Raw genomic sequence first — 12,076 nt, 5'->3', positions numbered from 1 at the left:
ACTGTATGAAAGTTATGATTTTCCTGCTGTTTCTAATGATTACCTAAGTTTACAGTGAACTTCAGCTTTTACAGCAAAATAGTAATAACTGGGACATTGTTTTACCTGGTCAGAGATTCCTTTCCTTCTCTGGTCATCTATGGTATCTGGATAGATGACTTGGTCTCTGAGCGTTCCAAGAGTCATATATGGTCTCTGAAAGTTAATTGCCAGGGATCAGGACAACTTGATACACATTTTTAAAAACAACGAGAAATGCCAAAGGCTATGGCAGCTGGCTTTACCTGAGGAACATAAAACAGCTTTCCTCTCTCAGGCTTAGTCAGACAGCCACCAAACAGGGGCCACAACTGCAAAGATAAAATGAACAATAAAATACAATGAATTGTGATTCTGTGCCTTTTGATGTTAAAGGTATACTTACTCCTGCATTTACTTACCTCACCAAGGACACGGAAGAGAGAACTCTTTCCACACCCATTTGGCCCACAAATCAGAACATTTGCACCAGATCGTACCTGGAATGCAAATCAGATCAGCATGTATTTAAATATTTTTTTTGGGGGGGGGGGGAAGGACTATGAGAAATATGGGTATCTGCTTAGGTTTTATTTGCATGTCAGCTCAACCTACTGTATTAACCAGGTCTCCTTACTCTGTGAATCAATATACCACTGAACAAAATTGTTGCTCCACGATGTTCTTTCAAGCATGAGCACTCAAAATGGAAAACTTCAAATGAGTTGCAAAAAACCCCAAAACAAATTAAAACAAATTCCGAACCCACTGTGTTCCTTCAAGCTAAAAAGTCAAATTCCTCAGTGTAACCTTTGCTCGGTATCAACAATTGGATGTCTTTAGTTAAACTTTAAAAGCTAGCAACTACTTAACTAGGAATCTGAGGATGCAAGAAATTACAAAAAGCAATCAAATGAAGACTGCTTCCCCAAGTGAACTTACTAAAAAGAAAATACCACTAAATTCAGAAGACTACTGAGTAAACACATTTTGGGTTGATTTGTAAGAGGAGGAGGCATATATGAAAGAATAAATTGGCTTGCTTTCCCATTTTATAATTAGTACAGCATCTCCCTATATCCAGGATTATTCTAGATGTTTAAGAAAATGCTTGAACTCCCATGTGATTATAATAAAGTTTCACTTTAGAGTCGCCCAACAGTGACACCTAGTGGTTTATAATTTGTTAAGATTATGATTCCAATGCACATATAATCCCTGTGATTTGGCTGGTGCAGCAGATTTGCACATGGAGCTGCCAATAATACTTACGGTCAACAACAAAAAACTTGTTAACTGTACAGAAACACTGTTAAAAACCATATGAACTGGACTATAAGGCAAAAACTAAGAAACCATGAGTTGACCACATGGGTTCCTGATCAATATTGTTCTATTCTCACATGTTCTGATGAGAAAGTTTAGATTTTTCTACCCATCTACTGAATGCTTGGCGTTAGAACCAAACTCTATGTGAACAGATGGCTGATAGTATATGGATCTTTACCATTCCTTCTTGCCCTTCCACAGCCCCGGAAAAGCTTCTCTGGTGGGACGGGGACCCTCCTGAACAACATGGTCTATGTTAAGTGGACAACATTGGGAGAGGAGGAATCACCCCAAACCAGGCAAAGCTCTGCTAGTCCAAAGTGCCTCCACCCAATTTTGGGTAACACAGGCCCTCTGATACTGTTTTAGGAGTGGGGTCCCCTGACCTTCCAGAGAAGTTTTTCAGGAGTAGGGAATGGAAAAGAAATTTGCTTCCCTCATGCAGACAATGGACGTATCCCATTCTTTCAAGACGAAATCGCTCACGTCATGACATACCTCGAAGTTGAGGTCTCTAATCAACATATCGCCATTCGGTGTTGCCAATGGAACATGATCAAACCTGCAAGGAAAAAAAACCAGATACTTTGCTGTTAATACTAAGAGACCATACTTTCTGAAGATGCACAGGCACAGCCCTACCATGAAACAAACAAAGCAGCGGGTGATGTAAAGTCAAACTACTATGCTTTCAATCAGATGATCAACGTGGGCAAGCGTGAACCTAGTCCAAACCTGCCTTACACAAATAACAATAAATAATAATAATAATAATAATAATAATAATAATAATATAACAATAATTTATTGAATTTATATACCGCCCTATACCCGGGGGTCTCAGGGCAGTTCACAGAATAAAATCAAGATATAAAACCACAAAATACATAATAAAAATAAAAACAACAACCCAATAATACCCCCCAAAAGTATTTATAGGGCATAGGATGTCAAACAGATCAAACAAAGGCATAGTTAAAAAGGATATAATGAAGGCACCAGGCGAACCTCCCTGGGGAGAGCATTTCCCAGAGCCACCGCAGGGAGCCACCTCCCTGGGGAGCTACTGCAGGGAAGGCCTGTTCTCGTGTTGCCACCCTCCGAACCTCTCGAGGAGGCACACAAAGGAGGGCCTCAGAAGATGATCTCAGGGTCCGGGGTAGGTTCATATGGAAAGAGGCAGTCCTTGAGGTATTGCAGTCCTGAGCCGTTTAAGGTTTTATAGGTCAAAACCAGCACTCTGAATTGGGCCTGGAAACTAATTGGTAGCCAGTGCAGTCGGACCAGGATTGGTGTAATATGCTCAAACTGTCTTGCTCTGGTCAGCAACCTGGCTGCTGAATTCTGCACCAGCTGAAGTTTCCAAACCATCTTCAGAGGCAGCCCTACGTATACCGGTAACTCATTGCAGTAACCTTGAGGTTACCAGAGCATAGACAACAGTAGTTAGGCTATCCCTGTCCAGATAGGGGCATAGCTGGGCTACCAGCAGAAGCTGATGGAAGGCACTCTGGGCCACTGAGGCCACCTGAGCCTCGAGAGACAGCAAAGGATCCAGGAGTACCCCCAAGCTGCTAACCTGCTCCTTCAGAGGAAGTGTAACCCCATCAAGAACAGGCAACTTCCCACTCATCTGGTCTAGGGAACCACCAACTAACAGTGCCTCAATCTTATCTCGATTGAGCTTCAGTTTGTGGGCTCTCATCCTGCAGATCATTGACTGATAATTGCCTGTGCCAACTGGCTGCAACTCTCCAAGATCTCAGGCTATACAAATTATGTAAGTTATCTGCAAGCTTGTACAATTTGCATTCAAGTTCTCCTTAGGTATAATCTTACATAGTTAACGTTTCTTTCCTTCTTTCTTTCTTTCTTTCTCTCTCGCTCTCTCTCTCTCTCTCTCTTTTGCCACATCATGCCTGGTAATGACTGCCGGAGCAGTTCTTTTTGCTCCCATGCCACACTGAACTAGGACAAGGTTAGCTCAGAGCAAACCTTGGCTGCACAGAGAGTGCTCAACCACATGTCTGGGATTAGATAACGCTCTAAATCAAATACTGGTTTACATCAGCATGGCCCGGAAATTAAAAAAAAAAAGATAAACGACAAGGGAAGAGCAAAGTGGTTGGGGGGCTGCTGCAGAGCAGCATGTACATTCGCAGAGTCCTGCATAGTGGAAACAGACCAGTGAGCACTGAATTAAAAACAAAATTGTAAAAGTGTGGGTGCGTAGAAGTGAAGAAGGCTAATGAGAGATAATCTAACAAGAGAATAGATACTTTTACATACTTGATAATATTGTCTGCGATGACTATTCGCCCGGAGCCAGGTATCAGTGGCACAGCTTTTTCTAATTCTGAATCTTAAGTGAAAAAGAAACACATGCATTAGAAAGTGCACAAGTCTGGCTATGAATTTAAAGACACATCAAGTCCGTCATTTACCCTTTTCTTGGGCTAACATAGTCCGCTGATATTTGCCACTGTTCAACTCCTTCAGAACTTGCATTAATTCTGTAATTCGAGCTGTGAAACTAAAAGTTAAAAAAGGACACCTTATTAAACTGAAAAGGCATTGCTAAATATTCTTCAAAAATTAAAGTGTTTCAAGAAGCTAATTAAATAACCAAAACAACTTAAAATGAAGGTGCAATAATGCAAGCAAGTCATATTTACATATTAGACTAGTTCACAAATCGCATCAAACTATTTCCACTCCTCCCCACCCCACTGGGAAACAAGCCAGACCATGGCTTGTCACGATGTCTGAACCTCAGTTCATGATTTGTTTCCCCCAAATAAACCACAAGTGGTAAGCCAAAAATAAACCTTGGTTACCATTCATGGCTTGAATAGAAACAAACCATGAGTCCAGGTTCATACACCCCAACAAGCCACACCCTGACAGCTATACATTATTGGGAAGATAATGGCAATGGTACATATTAATGGTCTTACCCAGCCAACCGTGTCATTTCACGGCCTGCGAGAACTATCCTGCCAAGTGCTTGAGACATTCTCAGTAACATTCTTCCACTTTGGTAGTAATCCTTAAAGTGACAAAATGCGGGGTTGATCATGAGTAAGCGAGCAAATTGCATGGTGTCCACTATAACTCATCTCAGAAGCTTATTGCTCACCTCCAAAAGTTCTGCATGGGTACTATTCTGATGGCGAGGATGAGACAGGTTCAAAAACGGACGGCTAACAACCAGATAGCCAACGACAGTTGCAAGGTCTGAAATATTTTATAAAAGTTTATTTCAAAGACAGCTATGCATACATGGTTACAATGATTTTGAGGAAGATACATGAAGCCAACACTAAGCAACAGCATGCAACTCTTTTCTTTACTTCTCGTCAAACCCACCTGTTACACTCATTTCAGTTGGGTTTGCAGTTGTTTGGATCCAAGAAAGTGTGAGTGGAACTATGCTTGTCCAAGGCTACTTTTCCATCCCCCCTCCTGACTAAATAACCCCAAACATTTGTTCCGAGGGTTGGGGAGGACCGTCTTTGATGTGACATGATAGAGGTGTTACAAAGGAGTGGATTATCTGTGGAAATAGGATAGCGGAGAAGTACCCTTTGGCTTCTACAAGGCGCTTTTGGATCTAAGCTAACCAGCAGTATTGTCAGGACAGGACATTGGGGCAGAAGGGATTATCACACAAAAGTCGGAGACAGGGCCAGTGTGTGTGTTATGCACACTTACATTTGGAGAAGTTATGCACACTTACATTTGGCAACAATGGTATCTATGAAGCCCATAGTAAACCGGAACAAAATGAAATTGTGCAAGTGCTCTACCTAATGAAATGGAAAAAAGGGGGAGAATTATTTCAAGAGATTCTATGTATTTAAAACACTGAATCGATAGCTTCTGAAACTGTAGTTCTCTGCCAAACCAGCATTAAAATATATGTACATTTGTAGGAGCAATAAGCAAACAAATGTTGAAACACACTACAGTGCACAAGAGGGAATTGTTCCTCCAAGGTTGGGCACTCCATATCCAATATCCCACTTTTGGTAAGCTTGAAAATCCCAACTTTCATTTGAAAAGGATGACTAGTCTTTTCACAAATAATGCTAAGAAAGCATATGGGAAAGGGTAATATATATTTGCACACACAATAGTATATTAGGAGTGTGCAGTGGATTAAAAACAAACAAACCCAAGTCCTTGGCCAAAGCAAGGTGCTTCAGAGGGAAGTGTCAGCTGTAGGAGGTGCCTCAAAGTGAATGGGTAAACACCTCCTGAAACACTTTCTGGTGCTTCAGCAACTTGGATGCCAAAAAAAACCTGCTGCAGGCAACTTGTCAGCTAAAAGTAAAACTAATGAATCTAAGCATACCATCTCAGAAAAAAGGCAGGGTGGAGTGAGGCAGTGCAGACACCAAGGTGGAGAGAGAGGACTGAACAGCAGTGGGATGTCTGTGAGGAGCATAATTTCCCATGGAGTTATGATGGGTGGGTGCTCAGCACTTCCTTAGCCTGCTTCCTTTCCAGCTAGGCTCACTTCCACTCTTAAAGCCCAGTTGGGAGAAAAACAGCTGGGGGAGAGGGAAGCAGCAAGCAGAAGGGCCCAGCACCCTGACTCACACCTTCATTGGAAAACTCACCCCTATCATTTACTGTTGTTGGGTGGTAAAACATGTTTGAAAGCACAGGTCTGCCACTGTCTTGTTCAGTTCTGCCCATATTCCAATATAATCCCCAAATTCCTGCAGGTTTTCTTTGAATCAAATATGTTTACACCAAGTCGAAGGCCATACCATCCAAATGATAAAGCTATGCTATTCCCCCCCCCTTTATTCTTTTGTGGAAAACTTAATCCTCTTTCAAACCTTGCTAAATCCTTTTGGGTACAAAGTCACTAAGCAACTTCTGCTTCACAACATTCAATTATCTAAGCAACCTTGGGGTGGGTCACTAAATCGAACAGGACGATACAAAATGGTTGGCAGATTGCATCCTTTTTAATGGTTAAAGTGTTGGGGTAGGACTTGAGGGATCAGAAATCAACCCATCACTTAACCATGAAACTCACTCACTGGGAAACAGTTACAGGTGGGTAGCCGTGTTGGTCTGCCATAGTCAAAACAAAATCGAAAATTCTTTCTAGTAGCACCTTAGAGACCAACTGAGTTTGTTCCTGGTATGAGCTTTCGTGTGCATGCACACGAAAGCTCATACCAGGAACAAACTCAGTTGGTCTCTAAGGTGCTACTAGAAAGAATTTTCGATTTTGTTTTCACTGGGAAACCTTAGGCAGATCACCATCTCTCAACCTAGCCTATCTCACAAGGCTGTTGCAAGGACAGAATGGGTAGGGGGACAACCATATATGCCAAAGTGAATTCAAAGAAAAGCGGGCAATACATGCAATAATGTAGTACAGTATATAATAATATAGCCTGTGGCAATACATTCCACGAAGTAATTTATGCACTGTGTTTGGGGAAAATATAGATTTTTTTTTAAATGACATAATTTCATTAGATAATCATCTCATTAAGATATCCGTCTAGTTCTTCTGCAAAGAGCCATACACACAACATTCTTCTTCATGCTAACTTACCAGTTTGTGGAAAGCTTTGTGAATTGTTTGTTTTTCCCTTTGATTCCCATTATAGAAAGCAATTTCTTCACTGCAAAAAGGGAAATGAAAAGAAGAATGATGATAATGCATGGACTACCTCCAACAAGAGTGAGTAGAAATCAAACTACCTGTCCAGCAGAATGAGGTAGAAATCTGGTGAAAGAGTCAAGGGGTGGCAGAAGGGACTGGTCCCACCACTTTCGTCTGCAGGTAGGTGATCACAGTTCTGAATGGCCCCCCCACCCCACCCTGGTAAAAACACACACAAAAACACTCTCACAAAAAAACCTTCTTGCTAGTCAAACATTAGAATAGAAAAGGGTGAACCTCTCTTCTTGCTAGGCTAAGTTTCTATGTGCAGGATTAAAAACACACACCAAATACCACATGGGAGAATTCAAAAACATGATCCCCACCATTTGCAGAGTAAAGCACTACTCTACCCTAACGCTTCGTTCTATGTGGACTATAGCGTCTGTAGAGCACACTTCAAAGCTGCTACAATATCAGTCCAGGAAAACGGTCTCTTCTTTGAAATGGCCCAATAAGAAGCATTAAATAGTTCAGAATTTTTTAGTTGTTTTAACTACAAGGAATTCAGGAGAACAGCTGGTCTTGGGGATTGTGATAAGTGCAAGTTTACAAAATTTTGAAAATAAAGAAACACAGAAAGGATCTTATTTCTTAGTTGGTCTTTATGACACACCACTATCACGGGACTGCCAGAGAACACCCTGGAGCCGAGGGAGGGGGCAGAGGAGAGCGAGGAGTTTTAAGAAAGCGACAGGCAGGAAGGGAGAGGAGGAGCAAACGGAAGGGAGTCCAGAGGCGGAGGGGCTCCCAGATGCTAGCAGAGAGCAGCAGCACCGCTCGACCAGTTCAGGGACTCAGGGAGAGGCGGTACAGGTCCCTTCAGCACAGGAGAGGAGGGAGTTAAAGCGCCGGGATCAGAGGAGGAGGGTGGAACTTCCCAGGCTCCTCTGTTGGAGGCGGAGTTGCAAGCCCCCACTTCTGGGATCTGCGAGCGAGGACTCAGACACATGAACGATGAGCTGTAACTTGTATATATGTATATAATAAAAGACTGTAAATATATCTCTGAGTGAGCAGAGGTATTTCTTGCGGAGGGCTTCTACACCCATCACACACACACACACACACACACACACACCGTTTGCCTTGAAACAAATGCATACCTATTTGTAATGAGCCGGGAATTGACAAATCTGTACTCTCCTTCATATTTTTGTTCTGTGATAGTCATTTTACCAATGGGCCTTCTTAAACGTGTAAGGAAAAATCCTGAAATAATCAAGTAGCCCATCATGGATGCAGGGCCCTATAAATATGTAGGAAATATGACAGGAATTCCAGAACAAACTGGTTAGCAACCACAATTTTTAAAATTAACATTTGCACATGTATGTGTGAAGAAGACATATATAAGGTGTTTTTTTTCAAGGGCAACTATCTACAGAAGGATAAAAACACACTGTTCAAAGGATATAACATTGAAGACACATTTGCACAGAAATTACTTCATAACATTGCCTACAATTGAAATCTCCAATGACACACAAGTTTCATGCAAGCAGACCTGCCCCATTCAATATTGGTGAATTAGCTGCATGCAAAGAGCACTTTGCAACCTTGCACTGATGAAGTAACATTTATTTACTCTCAATGCACTGCTGGAAAATCATAAAACATTAAATGTGACATTTAGTACAATTTCCTAAGGAAGATAAAAGAATTTAGGTGTGCACACCTCACATTATGATTTATTAGATTAGAATAAATCAATAGCATAAAATGGTTTAATTACTTTATTTACTTCAATTATTATAATTAATGTCTAACAAATGAGTGCATCCAAAGAGATCCAGTTCTATTTTTATGAATTACTAATGCCTGTAAGAGATTTATTGCATTTCATCTTGTAAAATTTTACTTTGAAAAATCACATTGTCCTGGTTTGAGCATCATGTTAAATCATAATTTAAACAAGCTATGGTTTAATGTGAACAAATACCGGTAGTATGCACTAGCATGCTGCTCATTTTCACCAAACAGTAGGTCATTTTAAGCTACAGTTTAATGTGATGAGCAAACTCTGCTACTGATCTCCAAACAGAGTTTTCCAAAGTTAAGCTATGCACAACTCTTCCCTTTGAAGAAAATAACTAGGCAACTAGGTTTTTAAATCTTTATTCAAAGCTCAGCCAGACTAGTGTTCTCATTCAATTTATTGAGTTCTCCCCTGCTTAAGATACTTGATTTTCCCTCAAGTATCTTAAGTAGGGGAGAATGCAAGAAAACTGAATAAGAGTTTTGAAAGTTTTAAAAGTATCTGTGTGTATAAAGGTAAAGGGACCCCTGACCATTAGGTCCAGTCGTGTCCGACTCTGGGGTTGTGGTGCTCATCTTGTGTTACTGGCCGAGGGAGCCGGCGTACAGCTTCCAGGTCATGTGGCCAGCATGACAAAGCCCCTTCTGGCGAACCAGAGCAGCGCACGGAAATGCAGTTTACCTTTCCACCGGAGCAGTACCTATTTATCTACTTGCACTTTTGACGTGCTTTCGAACTGCTAGGTGGGCATGTGTGTATGGCTCTCTGTAATAAAGAAGACTTTAGGAATACTTGTACAGTATTATTTTATACTGACAATAATATATTCAAATCCTTTCTAACCTAAAGCTGAAATCGTATTCACGCTTAACTGGGAATAAGTCAGCATCCATGTATTCAACCGAGAAAGACTGTTACAATCCTCAGCTGCATGTATCAGAATAAAACATTAGTATGGACAGCCATGGCTTCACTTTTAAGGTACCAATGAATCCATTAAGATGCAGAACCTTAGCCTGAGGTATTTCTGTTGTGCTGAATTATGAGACAGATGCAGTATAGTCTTATTACCAGAAAGGGATAACAATAGGTTATTTAAAGTCTACCAGCTGAAATGTGGTAAAATACACTCTTAGCACACAGCGAGCTGAACCACACACTGGAAAGAATGCAGTCATTTGATAATTTCTTTTTTCACATGGTTGAATCTACCTCAGACTGGATAAGGGGTTTTCAGGACAAACACTTCCACAAAAAGTGACATCGAACTATTGGCAAACTATTAGATCCACTCAGAAATTGAAGCCAATGAAAATTCAACAGCTTGGCTATGATACACTGGTGACTTGTTTGTCCATGTGTTATGAAATTAGCCTATAAAGTTTCAACTGCTGCTTCCCCTCATCTTTCAACATATTACAGTACCAGTGACATCAGCATTGACTTGAGAAATTTTCAAGAGCGGTTGCATAATAAAATGGCCTGGAGTGTTTGTTTATTTTTTAAATGCTTTGGTTCCAAATGTTTCTGAATACTAGATATATAGAAAGTTCCCTGATAATACATTGCTTGTGCTGTAGAACAAATGGGTCATTTGCACAACAATTACTGTACATGACGAAAAATGTGATCTTACCTGAGCTCCTATTGCACTTGTTAGCTTGAAGATATACAAAACGATATCCAAAAATGGCTGTTAAGAGAAGGTTTAATATTAGTTATCATGAGGCCAAAAAAAGACACAAAAAGTCCAAAAAGTACACAACTTCTAAACAGTCTTGTTCTGCAAATAAACACAGCTAGATTAGCCCACACAACACTTAAATATAAGATTTATATTCATTCTCCAAGAAATCAGACATTCCATTCAATTTAGAAAACAAAGAATTCAAAACTTAAGACAATAATATGACCACCCTATCTATTCAGCCTATCTATTCAGTTTATGTCGTCTGCTCAACAGCTGTCTACAAACTGTCTCTGAGAAAGTCTTTCAAGTTCACGAGAGGACTGAAACGAGAGAGAAAACAGTCTGGGTCTGGATGTGGCTTGGCAGACAAGAAGCTATAGACTGCAAACATGGTGTTGCAAGCTGCTTAACAGAATGTGTGGAAAGAAGCAGCAGCTCAACTGAAACTACTTCAGTTGCATGTAACATGCCCTAAATGAAAGACATTGAAGTCATTTGCAGTGTAGCTAATAAGTAATGTGCTAGACTTAATGCAAATGATTATGCTAAACAGTTACATGCTGATATTAATATACTTCTATCCTACAAATATTAAAATGAAGTTTAATTATGCAGATCATGGAATTACCAAAGAATGGCTCCTCTTTAAACTTACCTTGCTAAGGTTTGAATACAGGTCTACTACACTGTTACAAAACTTTTCTACATCTTGTGTCAGCAGCTGATCTGGATTGGCTATTCTGTTGTCCAGATTCCCCATTTTGTAATAGGTGTAAGTCCTGAAATGTGTGGAAAACAGCAAGCTAGATTAATGTGGCATTTTCTACTGAATCATGCATTTTATAAATAACTGATAGCATTTTTAACAATTAAGCACATGATTTATGACTGGTTTAAATTTAAATTTACAGTATATAAAATCATTAAAAATATTGCAGGGAGGGAAATTGGTCACTTACTGAAGATATTGCTCATATAGGTACTTGGTGAGTCGAACACGGAAACACAACTTAAGCTCATTTAGCCCGTACTTCAAGAAGTTGTTCACCAGGGAAATCTATGAACAGCAGCAGTACAATGTTACACAAACTCAAATAAATAAGCTAAATAAGGATTGCTTCTTTGCATCAGTAAGAGGGCAAAGTCTAAGCTGCATGAAACCCTCCACCTTAGGTTAGCTCAGATGGCATGTTAAAAACCAGGATCATCACCCAATTAAATAAATCTTGGGCTGCAATCCCATACTCAGAAGTATGCTTCAATAAACTCAGTAGGAATTACCTCTGAGCATCATGCATGGGATCATGCTGTCAACCTACATAAATTTGTATTCAAAATAGTTATAAACAACAACACAGGCTTGGATCCTGAGTGGAAGTTGTATTAGTGCCATTTCCACGAAATATCATGTAAGGTAATAGAAAACTTCCCACTGACTATGTCTACTAGGGCTGATAGGAGTTGCAGTTCAGCAACATCCAGAGGGCGAAAGATTCTCCACTCCTGGATTCAAATGATGTTGCTTTATTACCAGTATGCTGCCAAAGCTTCCTGTGTCTGTTATGGGGTTTGTTTTGCTTTTATG

At 40.3% G+C, this 12,076-nt stretch overlaps 1 protein-coding gene across 2 annotated transcripts in view; it reads right to left on the bottom strand.

Moving 5' to 3' along the window:
• Positions 1-12,076, bottom strand: part of ABCD3 (ATP binding cassette subfamily D member 3) — a 42,387-nt gene that overhangs the window by 5,435 nt on the left and 24,876 nt on the right. For both annotated transcript variants that reach the window (XM_033151563.1, XM_033151562.1), the window contains exons 6-19: positions 11,451-11,548; positions 11,147-11,270; positions 10,438-10,494; positions 8,149-8,291; positions 6,932-7,001; positions 5,087-5,156; positions 4,487-4,584; positions 4,305-4,396; positions 3,792-3,880; positions 3,637-3,709; positions 1,846-1,909; positions 441-518; positions 285-350; positions 106-195 (exon numbers count right to left, since the gene is read on the bottom strand). In XM_033151563.1, coding sequence (XP_033007454.1) covers positions 106-195; positions 285-350; positions 441-518; positions 1,846-1,909; positions 3,637-3,709; positions 3,792-3,880; positions 4,305-4,396; positions 4,487-4,584; positions 5,087-5,156; positions 6,932-7,001; positions 8,149-8,291; positions 10,438-10,494; positions 11,147-11,270; positions 11,451-11,548 — 1,212 coding nt within the window. The remainder of the gene's footprint in view (positions 1-105; positions 196-284; positions 351-440; positions 519-1,845; positions 1,910-3,636; positions 3,710-3,791; positions 3,881-4,304; positions 4,397-4,486; positions 4,585-5,086; positions 5,157-6,931; positions 7,002-8,148; positions 8,292-10,437; positions 10,495-11,146; positions 11,271-11,450; positions 11,549-12,076) is intronic.

Source organism: Lacerta agilis, chromosome 6, assembly GCF_009819535.1.
Source record: "Lacerta agilis isolate rLacAgi1 chromosome 6, rLacAgi1.pri, whole genome shotgun sequence".
Classification (NCBI taxonomy): domain Eukaryota; kingdom Metazoa; phylum Chordata; class Lepidosauria; order Squamata; family Lacertidae; genus Lacerta; species Lacerta agilis.
Note: the sequence above shows the minus strand (reverse complement) of the source record. Positions and strands in the feature narration are given on the sequence as shown.